Below are 11816 nucleotides of genomic sequence, written 5' to 3'. Positions count from 1 at the left end.
TTCCAGCTGCGCGGTAATAGGCTTGCGGCTCTCGGGGGCGGGGCATAAGCCTCCCGGGGACAGAGCGTCAGTTCTCAAGGGCTGGGCCAGCGATGTGCCGGGGCAGGGCGGGCGCACGTCAGCCACCACCCGGCCGAGTCGGCCCTTGCGCCTGCGCTGGCGCCTGCGTGCAGCCGCGCGGCTTCCCCCCCCCCGCCCCCCATACCCCGGGGCGGGGAGCTGGGAGGCGGCTGCGGGGACAGAGGCGGAGCGGGGGGGCCGGCGGGCCGGGGCGGCTGGCCGCGCCCGCCGCGAGGACCCCCGGAGCCGGTCGCCTCGCGCTGGGGCCCCTTCTCCTTCCCGCGAGGGGTCTGGGGCCTCGGGGCGGGCCTCATGGAGGCCGTTGGCCCGGACAGTTGCGGAGGAGGGGACACGGCGCGGGGTGCCGAGGGGAGGCCAGCACCCGAGGCCAGGGTTCACTTCCGAGTGACGAGGTTCATCATGGAGGCAGGTAACCGCGGCTGGGGAGAGGGCCAGCCTTACAGGAACTCACTTCCCGGAGGAGGGGACGCGCAGGACGGGGTGGTGGCGCGGCTGGCCAGGGGGAAGAGGCCCGGCTCAGGGGTACAGGCCTCTGCTTTCCGCCGCGCCCTGTGTGCTAGGCGTTGAGCTGAGAGGAGGACACGGTCACTGCCATCTCTCGGACGGGCGCGCAGGCCCAAAGAGAGGACGTGGAAAGGGGCTGGCCCGAGCGAGAAGGTGGCGGAATCCGAGGGTCCGCGGCTTGGTGGCTCACCGCGCCTTCAGGCACACCTGTCTCCCAGCGCTCTTGGTCTCACGGAGTCTTTCGGAGTCCGCCTTTGGTGAGGCTCGTGACGAGCCCTGTCGGCGAGGTCCCGTCACACCGAGGACCCAGGCAGGGTACAGCTCGCGTTTTGAAAACCCTGCCAGGATGCCCACAGAGGTGTTAGGCGCGCCTGCTCCCGAGGCGAGACAATGAAGTGAATCGGATTCCTGTAGAAACACTGTTTCCCTCTCTGGCAGTAGTATCTCAGAGCAGATGGTTACTTCCGATCTTTGTTACTTTGCGCGCACTCTGCGGGAGCGGGGTTTGGGTGAGTCCGCTTTCAAGTCAAGGTCAGTAGTCTGGGGAAGTGATGCAGGACCATTAAGCCCAGTGATTTGTACATTTAATTTCCAGGAAGAGTTGCACAAGGTATGAAGAAAGATGGCAGTGGCCTCCCATATGCTGCTGTGCATCCGCTTGGAGGGTCCATGTAAACGAGGGCAGCGTGCTGCCCTTTGAGGATTTGCTACATAAAACAGGGCTTGGAGGGTCATGTGCAGCTATACCACCGTGTTTGACATCTCTGGGAATGAGGAGTCCCATGTGGGAACTTTTTATGTAACTGAAGTTTAAACCTTGAAATGCTAAAAGCTCTCTGAGGACTTCTTTATAAAAAGTATTGCATATGCCCTTGCTCCCCGTGTGAGGATAACACTGGTGCTCCAAAGATGTCCCCATCCTAATCCCCCAAACCTGTGACCCTGTGACTGTTACCTCACGTGGTGGAGGAGATTTTGCAGATGGGATTAAGCATCTTGATAAGGGGGAACTACCCTAGATTATTCACTGGGCCCAGGATAGTCACACCCATCACATCCTTAAAGAGAAAGGCAGGAGTGACAGGCAGAGTGGAAGGCCATGGAATGAGGGAAACAGAGTTAGAAGATCCTTCACCTGACTGACGAGGGAGGAAGGGGCCACGAGCCAAAGACTGCAGGCACCTCTAGAAGCTGGAAAGGGCAAGGAAACATTCTCCCCTAGAGGCTCCAGAGGGAACCCACCCTGCCCACACCTTGAACTTAGCCCCCTAAGACTCATTTTGGACTCCTGACCACAAGGATTGTAAGAGAAACAATACGTGTTGTTTGAAGCCACTGAGTTTGTGGTAATTCGTTATAGTAGCCCCAGGAAACTAAAACACCTTAGGGAGAGGATACTGAATATAATCTTAATGATTGTTGGTTGTTCCCCACCTTCTTTCAGTTTGTTGGATGTCATTTAACCTTCTCTTGTTAACCCTGGTCCTTGTGAATTTATATTGGTTCTGTTACCCAAGGCAGTGATTTCCTTAGGAGCTGTCCAGAGGTGGGGTGGGGCGTGGGCTTTAACCCCTAAATCAAACCACCATGTGTTCTGGTTTTGGAGTTCTGTGTCAGTCTTCTTCCCTGGTGCCTGTTGGTGGCCACAGAAGTTGCTTTTTTTTCTGCTCTGCCTGCAGTTGCCTTTGGCAGTCACCCTGCTTGCTTTTCTTGCCTTTTTCAACCATCAGACAAGGAAACCAGGGCTGAGCATAATCTTTAGTCGTAACACTGGGACTCTGTGGTGTCTGTTTGATGCTCAGAGGCCTTTTTCCCCTGCTGTCATCTTGGCAGGATTTTTGTTAGGTGAGCTGTGGGGGTGGGGGGCGACCTCTAGTTAAATGCTTGCTAAGGTAGAAACAGACACACAACAGGGTGGTCCTTTCCATGCTGTTGTGCACAGGCTGACATGCCAGGTGCTAACGAGGACTAGTCTGAAGCCTTGCTTCTCCTAGTGTGGTCTGCTGATCCATAGCTCGGGTGTGACCAGGGGGGCTTGGCAGAAGTGTGGGATCTGCAGTGCTACTGAAGGGGATACTGCATTTGAGAACAGCAGTGTTAGCCCCATAGAATCTGAGAAGCCTGGCTCAAAACCTCTCAGGTAGAGGACCCAGTGAGAGACTCAGCAGCCGTGGCAGCTAGGCTCCAAGCTGTTGGTCTTGTCTGAGCAGGGCTGTGCCGGCTTAGGGCCCAGCCCAGCAGCCCCACCCGAGCTCTAGCAGAGGGCGAGCACTGGACTGAGGTACTTTCTTGTCCCCCTTCTCTTGGTAGGTGTCAAGCTAGGGATGCAGTCCATTCCTATTGCCACTGCTTGTACCATTTACCATAAGTTCTTCTGCGAGATCAACCTGGATGCCTACGACCCTTACTTGGTCGCCATGTCTTCCCTTTATTTGGCCGGCAAAGTGGAGGAACAGCACCTGCGCACTCGTGACATCATCAACGTGTCCAACAGGTAATGGCTTCCAGGCCCAGGCCTTTGGGAGGACTCACTGGTATGCACCCAAATGGGAGGGCAGAGAAGGGTCCCACTGGGCCCTGACCTCCAGGTGCCAGGGGTCGAGCTCAGAAGGAAGCACTGGGGTGGTCTTGAACCAGGGCAAGAAGCACTAGCAGCAAAGGCAGGAATGAGCCTGGTGTCAGAAACCCATGGGGTGAGTGGAAGAGAAGCTGGGGCCAGATTAAGGGAAGTCACAAAGGCCCAAAGGGGTAGAGAGGAGCTGGAGTCATGGGGTGGGGAGCACGGCTAGAGCACAGGGCGCTTGGAGAGATGTGTCAAAGAAGATTCGTCTGGAGTTTTGGGCAGGATGGATCAAACCAGTTGTATTATGTGGGACCTATAGGACCTTCCCATGCAGAGGAGGGTGTGGACCTAGATGGGCAATTGTTTTATTAAGATGGTGTGAGAAACCAAATCAGATTTGCTAACAAGCATCTCTTGGGCCTAAGCAGCCGTGTTCCTGTTGAGGAAGGATATGGGGGTCCAGCCAGCCAGGCTGCACTGAGACCCAGGGGGCCCAGGAGAAAGCAGTTTGTGGAAAGTTACTGACTAGCAGTATGGTGTAACCTTTCTAGAAACTAATCATTAGGACAGAAAACTGTTTTGTGCTGGTTCTCTTTTATTTATTTTTATTTATTTATTTATTTTTAAATTTGCTTCTCTTTTAATAAACAGGTAATGGAAAAAGCATTCCCTACTCCCTAAGCATGACAGGTTCGCAGTGTGTTGTGAAAGGCTAAGAGAAAAACTGGAGAGGGAACCAAGGGAGGGCCACTAGAGTCCACCTGTAATTGCCAGGTCCCCAGCAGGGAGGACCGGTAGAGGGGAAATTGTGTGGATCGCTAATTAGACATGAGCACCCGGTGGGGTTCTGTGGGGAAGTTGCAAAAGGAGTGAGGAACTAGGAAGGCTGAGTCATTGGCAGAGAATTTTGATCACTTGAGTATGAATCCTCTTCTCTTACATCTTGGTGATCATGTGTATGTGGGAGTGTTGTGGATATATATGGCGTAAATAAGGACAGAAGGATCTGGAACAAAGGAAAGACAATCTGGGAACATAAAGCTGACATACATTTATTCTTCTGCATGACATGTTTCAGTACCTTCCTTGGGCCCAGAGTAAGAGCCCTGGGCACTGCTGTCCCAGGTGGTAAAGCCTGTCCCTGATACCAGGCTGACTGCAGTGGGAAGTGCTATCAGTTCCGTGTGCTAGAGCTCCCAGTTCTCCTGGAGCCGTTGCAAAGAGCTCATCTTTACACTTGACATCTTGCTGAGTGATTTGGGACAGCCCATCAGGGCTGGAACTAGAAGCTGGCTTTTTTTCTCTGTTGGTTACTGTTTTTATCCTATATTGTAGGCATGTAGATGAAGAATGACTTATAAACACATCAGTAGAACTGGCCCTATCTATGCCAGAAGGACACTGGAGTTTGTGTCTGGACACCATGTGACTTGAGGGGCTCCTCAGGGACACCTCCCTGGCTGCCATAAGCATTGCTGTCTCTCCATGCAGGTACTTTCACCCAGGCAGTGAACCCTTGGAGCTGGACTCCCGCTTCTGGGCGCTCCGGGACAGTATAGTGCAGTGCGAACTCCTCATGCTGAGAGTCCTGCGTTTCCAAGTCTCCTTCCAGCACCCACACAAGGTAACTGCTGGGGAATTGGCAACTGTTTCTAGAGGCATGAGCCTTTTTGTTTTTTATTCTGAAAGTGCACCCACAGAACCCTCACGAACATGTGGGGTATGTGAGGAAGAGCAGAGCCGCAGCTTGGAACCGGGGCTCCTGGCTGAACACCGTGACTGGCTTGTGTGGCCTCTCTTGTCCCTACTCCCTGGATTTTCTCAGGCAGTTCTAATTTCATCTCCTGCCTTTCGGCCTGCTTGGCCGAGGCCACAAGCCGGGATCCATGTGACTCTGAAGCCCTTGCACATCCCATGACCCACATAGATTGTGTGCTCAGGCACAGGGAAGCAGGGCTGGTTTCATGACCCCCCAGAGCTCCTGTCCTCCAGAGTCGCAGCTCTACCTCAGAGCGCACACGCAGCTCAGCTGCGCCTCGAAACCCGGAAGAAAAGCTGAGTCACAAAGTTAAGTAGCCCGCTTTTAACTGCTGGGAACACGTACGTCCCAATAGAACTGCTTCTGACGGCAGCAAAAGGGACGTGTGAAACCCTTAGAGCCCTTGGATGTGATACTTTGGGGGCCCCAGGCCCCCATGTGGGCAGTTTGGAAGGGTGGCCTGCAGGGAAAGATGTGGGACAGTGGGGGCTTGGGACAAGGGGGTTGGGATATGGGTTGTGAACAGGATTTCATTTTTTTTCTAATTGAAATTTATATTGAGGTAATTGTAGATGTACAAGCAGTCGGAGGGAATAATGCAGAGATACTTGTCTCCCCGAATGGAAACATTTCGCAAAACTCCTACCAATATGACAGCCAGGGTTTCGGCACTGATGCAGCCCCCTCCCCTGCCAAGGATTCTGGGTGTTGCTGCATTGTTACTTGCACCACAGTTGAAATGCAAAACAGCTCCCATCACCAACAGGGGTCCTTATAATCTCACCCCACCCTTCCAAACTGCCTTTCTAATCCCAGAAACCCCTGGTAGAGATTTTAAAATAGTTGTGTTTCTGGCTGGTCGGTTGGACGGTTGGACGGTTGGGCGATTGGGCGGTTGGTCGGTTGGTCGGTTGGTCGGTTGGTCGGTTGGTCGGTTGGTCGGTTGGTCGGTTAGTCAGTTGGCCTCATGATGCAGGGGAAGGTAGGAGCCGCCCTGGCTCTGTGTCTGAGGAGGAACAGCATCTGCCAAGGGGGCAGTGGGGTTTAGCGTTGCCTTGAGTCTAGCAGCCTTCCCCTTAGGTCAGGGTGGGACAGGCTCTACAGCAGCCGATGAGCCCGCCATCTGGGGCGTGCTGGAGTTGCATGCACGTGCGCTCAAGCCTGCAGAGTAGGTTTATCAGTGTATTTGTAGATCAGGCGGTTCAAGCAAAGCGGCTGTCTTCCCAGAGCAGGAGCCGAAAGACAGCTGAGCTGAAAAGCCATTGAGTTTACAGCCAAGGACAGCACTCCCGGAAAACACGGTCACCAGTCTTAGTCCTCCTGAAAGCAGGCGTCCTGTCTCCGGGCAGCCCCTGGCCTCAGGCTGGGCACATGGGTGCAGTGTTCTGTTTGGGAGATAAGGACACTATTTCTGGAGCTTATGTTGAGTTGGGCAAGGGGATATGCAGAATGATTTCTGACGACGGCTAGAGCAGGGCCAGGTGATGGAGAGGGACTGTGGTAGGAGTGGCCGTTGAGAGAGGCTTGGACAGGTTCCAGGAGCTGGGCCAGGAGTTGAGAGTGGGTGGGCACACGGGCACTGGGTTGGGGGAAGAGACAATTTCAGGCAGAGGGAGCAGCAGTGAATGCCAAGGCCCGGAGGGGACGCGTGCTTGGCCTGTTCAAACATGGTGGGAGGGTGGGGCAGAGTGGGGCGGGGCAGGGCTTGGAGGCCAGTGGAAGGCCCTGGGGCTTTTTTCAAAGTGACACAGGGAGCAGTTGGAGGACTTGAACAGAGAGATGACTCTATCCAGTTGGTATTTTATTCCTGTCGAGACAGCTTAGGGGGAGAGTGGCTGGTGGGCGGTGGGGCGGGGGGCACGGTGCTTCACAGTGAGGAGTCAGGTGTCTTGGGGGCTGGAGCCCCAAGGCCATTTGGCTGACTGCTATGTCTTTGCAGTACCTGCTCCACTACCTGATTTCCCTCAAGAACTGGCTGAACCGTTACAGCTGGCAGCGGACCCCCATTTCCGTCACTGCCTGGGCCCTGCTGCGGGACAGCTACCATGGGGGGCTGTGCCTCCGGTTCCGGGCTCAGCACATAGCCGTGGCAGTGCTCCACCTGGCTCTGCAGGCCTATGGGGTTGAGGTGCCCGCCGAGGCAGAGGCCGAGAAGCCGTGGTGGCAGGTGAGGTGACTGCTCAGTATGCTGGTGTGTCTCCCCTTTCCTTTGCCTGAGGACTTGTCCGTGTTTCTTTGCAGTAATTATCCGTGAAGGAAGATATGGGCTACTTAGGAATATTGAAGCTTGAACATACCCCGTCATAATCGTCTAAGGCAGGGGCTCTCCCCCTTGGCACTGTGGACATTTGGGGCTAGATCATTCTCTGTGGCAAGATCATTCTTTGCTACCCTGTAGACGCCCCATCATGACAACCAGAAATGTCTCCAGACGCTACCAAGTGTCCGAGGGTGGGGATCAACCCCAGTTGAGAGTCACTTTGTTCAGCCAAGCACTTTCATTGAATTGAGCAGGAGCTTGCTATAGATCAGAGGTTAATAAACTTGGATTCACATCAGAAGAAGAATAGGGAGTCCTCTAAAAAGATGGATTGATAATGGACAGGCAGATAGATGATAGATCAATAGATGACAGATGGGTAGAGGGGTGGACAGAAAGATGGATGACAGATGATGGATCGGTGGGTGGATGGCTAGATGGCAGATAATGAGGCTGATGATCGAAAGATTCGCCGGCCTCCCCTGGACCTGCTGAATCCACAGCATGGTTTGTAGAGCACGAGTCTGGGGGGAGAGGCCGCCCTCGAGGACTTCCACAGTCCTGTCGATTTTCCCTGAGTAGTCCCCACTGTTTCACACAATAGCATTTTAGATCATTTCTGGTTTTCCCTTTCCTATATTAGACCTGAGTCTAGTTTGCTCTTCCTTTCTTATAACACCTCATTGTCTGGCCTTGCCCTGCAGGAGGGTCTCTGCAAGCAGTGTTCGCGGTACCTGAAGGTTTCTCCTTTTTGCGCGCCCTCCCTCCCCAGCAAACTGCCAGTGGCCAGAAGTCTTCTAAAATGGGTCATCTGTTTCCTGAACAGAGGGTGCCCCCTGGGTGCCCTTCTGGGTCTGCTCCTGGCTCCCCCTCCATTCCTACAGCTCTTGGCTCCCATGGTGCTCCTCCTTTCCCGATGCCCCTCCCCCAGCCTGCTGGCCCTCTGTGGAGACCCCCTGGCTTCTCCTGCTTTTTGTTCTCTTGTCCTTTATTGTCTGTCGAATCCCTGCAGCTAACCAGATAGCAGGTGCCGGGAGGTTAGGGATCTTGTCTGCTTTATCAGCTGCCCTAGGTCCAGTGCCTAGACCTGGCACATAGTAGGTGCCCATGCATCTGTGAGCAGACACATCTGCAGCCCTGGTCTCCGGTGAGACGCACCTACTCTGGCAGCAAGGGGTTGAAAGGGATCTGTGGAGATAGAAAGTATTGCTCCGTGCTGGGGCTTCTCAGGGACTTCCAGATCGTGTGACCGTAGTGTCCTGCTCTGTTGGAAGCGGGTGGTAGCAGAAGGGGCTGCCACTTCCCGGCCCTGCTTTCTGAGGGCATTTGGTGGGCATGGCAGCCCCTGTCTCTTGGCTGCTTGGGTCTGCGATGTCATCACTTGTATCCCATTGTCTGGCTCTCTTCTCTGTGCGTCTTCCTTTCTGCTCTCCTTTCTTTTCACCTGCTCCTGAACCTGCCCGGGCACCGCCTTATCGCCTCCGCCTCCCACTCCTGGCCCTCACTGGAGGAGGGTGCCGGGAAGCAGCTCGACTGCCAGCCCGCTTTCTGGGCAGCACAGGCTTCTCCAGTGATTGTTAAGACTGGGAAGGAGTGGGGTGGCAAACTCCTGGTCACTCAGCTCTTCACCTTTTCTGGTTGGCTCTGGGCCACATACACCAGGAGCATCCAGAATCTGGGGGTCTTTGGGGCTTGTGACGTGCAAGGACCAGTTGCCTTATGATAAATGGCTCTGGGTGATGCCCCCACCCCCGCCTGCCCGCCCAGCCCTGGACGCTGACGTATAAGTTGGGAAATACTTTTCCTCCTCGCTTGCTCTCCACTGGCACTCCTTGCAGCAACCGTCTCCCTGTTGCCCCTCGTCTGCTAGGGGCTGGGGCTTTGCCGTGCCGTCAGGAGCCTTGGGAGAGCATGAGGTGGTTCTGCACCGGAAGCTTGCCTGCACTGGAGTGACACAGTGGCGAGGAAGGCCTTTGTGCCAAGCTGTGCGGGGCCTCCGGTTTGGATGAGGCAGTAGCGTGTTGCAGCAGGTGTCAGAATGTCTGTCCTTATGAAGGCTGAGCACTGTTCCGTGGGATGGATAGACCACATTGTGTTTGTGCATTCCTCCAGGGGTGGACTCTTGGATTGCTTCCACCTTTTGGCCCCGGGACTACTTTTTTTTTTTTTTTTTAGATTTTATTTATTTATTTGACAGAGAGAGAGACAGCCAGCGAGACAGGGAACACAAGCAGGGGGAGTGGGAGAGGAAGAGGCAGGCTCCCAGTGGAGGAGCCTGATGTAGGTCTCGATCCCAGGACCCTGGGATCACGCCCTGAGCCGAAGGCAGACGCTTAATGACTGAGCCACCCAGGCGCCCCTGGGACTACTTTTTAACAGTCTTTTCTTGGCTTGGGGTCCCCAGGAACACGCAAGTAGTGGACCTTGGCGAGCAAGTCCGAGCCTGTATTTCGGAAGCATTGATTTTCTACCTAGAGTCTGGGGCGAGATGGCCGATCTTCATGAGCCAGGGCTTGGGATTTTTAGGCCACTGTTTCCTACTTGTGGCGGTAGCTTATGGAGGGCTCTGGCTTTCTTTGGGGGCCGTGGAGGGGGTGGACTCAGATCTAGTTTTTGCCCTGGCTTGGCCCAAGGTCTTGACCCTACTGGTACCTTGGTTCCCCAGGCAGCAACCCCTGGGCCCAGGGGGCCACAGCATCTAACCAAGATCTCCTTGTTTTGCTTTTTATTTCCTGTGTCATCAGGGGTCCCCGAGAGCACCCTCAGACTTGATGCTTCACTAAGAGGGCTCGCAGAACTCGGAAGAGCCGTATAAGGGCTCCTGGTTACGGTTGTTATGCTTCTTTACAGTGGAAGCACACAGGTCGGAATCAGCAAGGACAAAAGGAGCACAGGGCCGGGTCCAGGAGAAGACCAGGCGTGAGCTTCCAGGTCCCTTGCCAGGGGAGGTGTGCAGCAGTGCCGTTTCTCCTGCAGCCTTGTGTGACAGCCTGTACGGGGCCCTGCCACCAGGGAAGCTTCCCTGAGCGGTGGTGTCCGGGGACTTCAGTGCGGGGTTGGTCCCGTTGGCCTGGAGCTCCCACGGGGCTGACCTCAGATACTGAGTCTCTGCACCCCTGCCACGCCCCCACCCTCGGACATGAAGCTGAGAGGTGTGGCCCAGCTCAGTCCCGGGGACTGACACCCTCTCATCGGGCAGGACGTGCCAGGGCCCAGAGGTCCTTTCCCAGGGGCTGGGCAAGGGCCGGAACTTCCTTGGAAGCATGTGGGTTAGCCCTGAGCTGCACACCCTCTTGGTTTGGGCCCCTGGGCATTCACTTGACAATTTTAAAGCTTTTTTTTTTATTTTTTTTTTAAAGATTTTATTTATTTATTTGACAAAGACAGAGACAGCCAGCGAGAGAGGGAACACAAGCAGGGGGAGTGGGAGAGGAAGAAGCAGGCTTCCAGCAGAGGAGCCTGACGTGGGGCTCGACCACAACGCTGGGATCACGCCCTGAGCCGAAGGCAGACGCTTAACCGCTGTGCCACCCAGGCGCCCCTCACTTGACAATTTTATAAGCTCTCCAGCACGGTCAGGAGGATGTCTGGTCTGGGTTATAGAACAGGTCCAGGTATTCTCCAGGGGCTAGCCCAGGGTGCAGTGGGGTTCAATGGTCTAGCCTGTTTACTTCTGGAAATGAACTCCCGGCCCAGCTCTGTCACCAGCTCCCTGTCCTATCTGGGTCGGATGATCGCCGAGGCCTCTTCCATCTGGAATGCTCTCTGCGTTGTGGCCAGCCTTGGCAGGCCGGGAATGAACTGGCTTTGCAGAGAGCCACCATCATCTCTGATAGCCAAGTCCCTGTGCCATCCCCCCTGTGCAGTGTGATTCCGCGCTTAGTGGTGGGTGCCTTGTTTAAAACAGAGGGAGTCTAATCAGAACCTGTTTTCCTTCTCCTTTCTAGGTGTTTAGTGACGACCTTACCAAGCCAATCATTGATAACATTGTGTCTGATCTCATTCAGATTTATACCATGGACACAGAGATCCCCTAAGGCCCTGGTCCAGGCCTGCCCAAAGAGAAGCCCGGGATGCTCGGCTGCCTGGGGACGGCATCACCACATCGCTGTGACGGCTGGTCCCCAGAAGACCAGCTGGGAGGACTGGTTTTATGCTGCTGGAGATGGGCTGGTGAAGGCGATGACCTGCTGCCACTTTGATTCTCATGCTTTGACTGTCCCTGGCAGCTGTGGTCCAGACGGTGATGGGAGCTGTGCCTCCTGCGGGCAGGCCGGGGTGCACCAGGGGAAGGGCCCCCAAGGCATCCGTGTCTGCTTTTGTCCTTTGAGAGGACACCGATGGCAGTTGTGGTGTGACATCATTGGAAGCAAAAATCAAAGAACAGATGAGACTGCACCCTTGGGGATTTTTTTAAAGCCAGATTTATAGAAAGTATGAATGTGCAACATAGATGGAATTTTATTTTGTATAATAAAAGATGATACAAAGCAATGGCCATGCCCTGTCTTTGCTCTGTGGCCTGGGCTGCTCTGGGTGCTGTCCAACCTCGGTTTTTCCTGAAATGCTCTCTCTGGATGGAATGGCTCCTTGTGCCTCCATTGGTTTCTGAGGGCATGGTGGCCCAGCGTGTGCTCACATCATGGTGG

At 54.8% G+C, this 11816-nt stretch overlaps 1 protein-coding gene across 3 annotated transcripts; it reads left to right on the top strand.

Annotated features, from left to right (window-relative positions):
* The first annotated feature begins 219 nt into the window (after window positions 1-219).
* CCNQ (cyclin Q) lies at window positions 220-11661 on the top strand. Of its 3 annotated transcripts, none has more exons than XM_002929076.4 (5): window positions 220-490; window positions 2896-3079; window positions 4640-4772; window positions 6847-7074; window positions 11115-11661. In XM_002929076.4, the coding sequence occupies exons 1-5, from the start codon at window positions 373-375 to the stop codon at window positions 11202-11204; spliced, it is 753 nt and encodes a 250-aa protein (XP_002929122.1). In that variant the 5' UTR covers window positions 220-372; the 3' UTR covers window positions 11205-11661. The 3 variants fall into 3 exon arrangements, with proteins under 3 accessions (XP_002929122.1, XP_002929123.1, XP_034505169.1); XM_002929077.4 differs by having other exon boundaries at window positions 222-490; window positions 11175-11661; XM_034649278.1 differs by having other exon boundaries at window positions 228-486.
* Window positions 11662-11816: the final 155 nt, after the last annotated feature.

The sequence above is a fragment of the Ailuropoda melanoleuca genome, chromosome X (genome assembly GCF_002007445.2).
Source record: "Ailuropoda melanoleuca isolate Jingjing chromosome X, ASM200744v2, whole genome shotgun sequence".
NCBI classification, from domain to species: Eukaryota; Metazoa; Chordata; class Mammalia; order Carnivora; family Ursidae; genus Ailuropoda; species Ailuropoda melanoleuca.
Note: the sequence above shows the minus strand (reverse complement) of the source record. Positions and strands in the feature narration are given on the sequence as shown.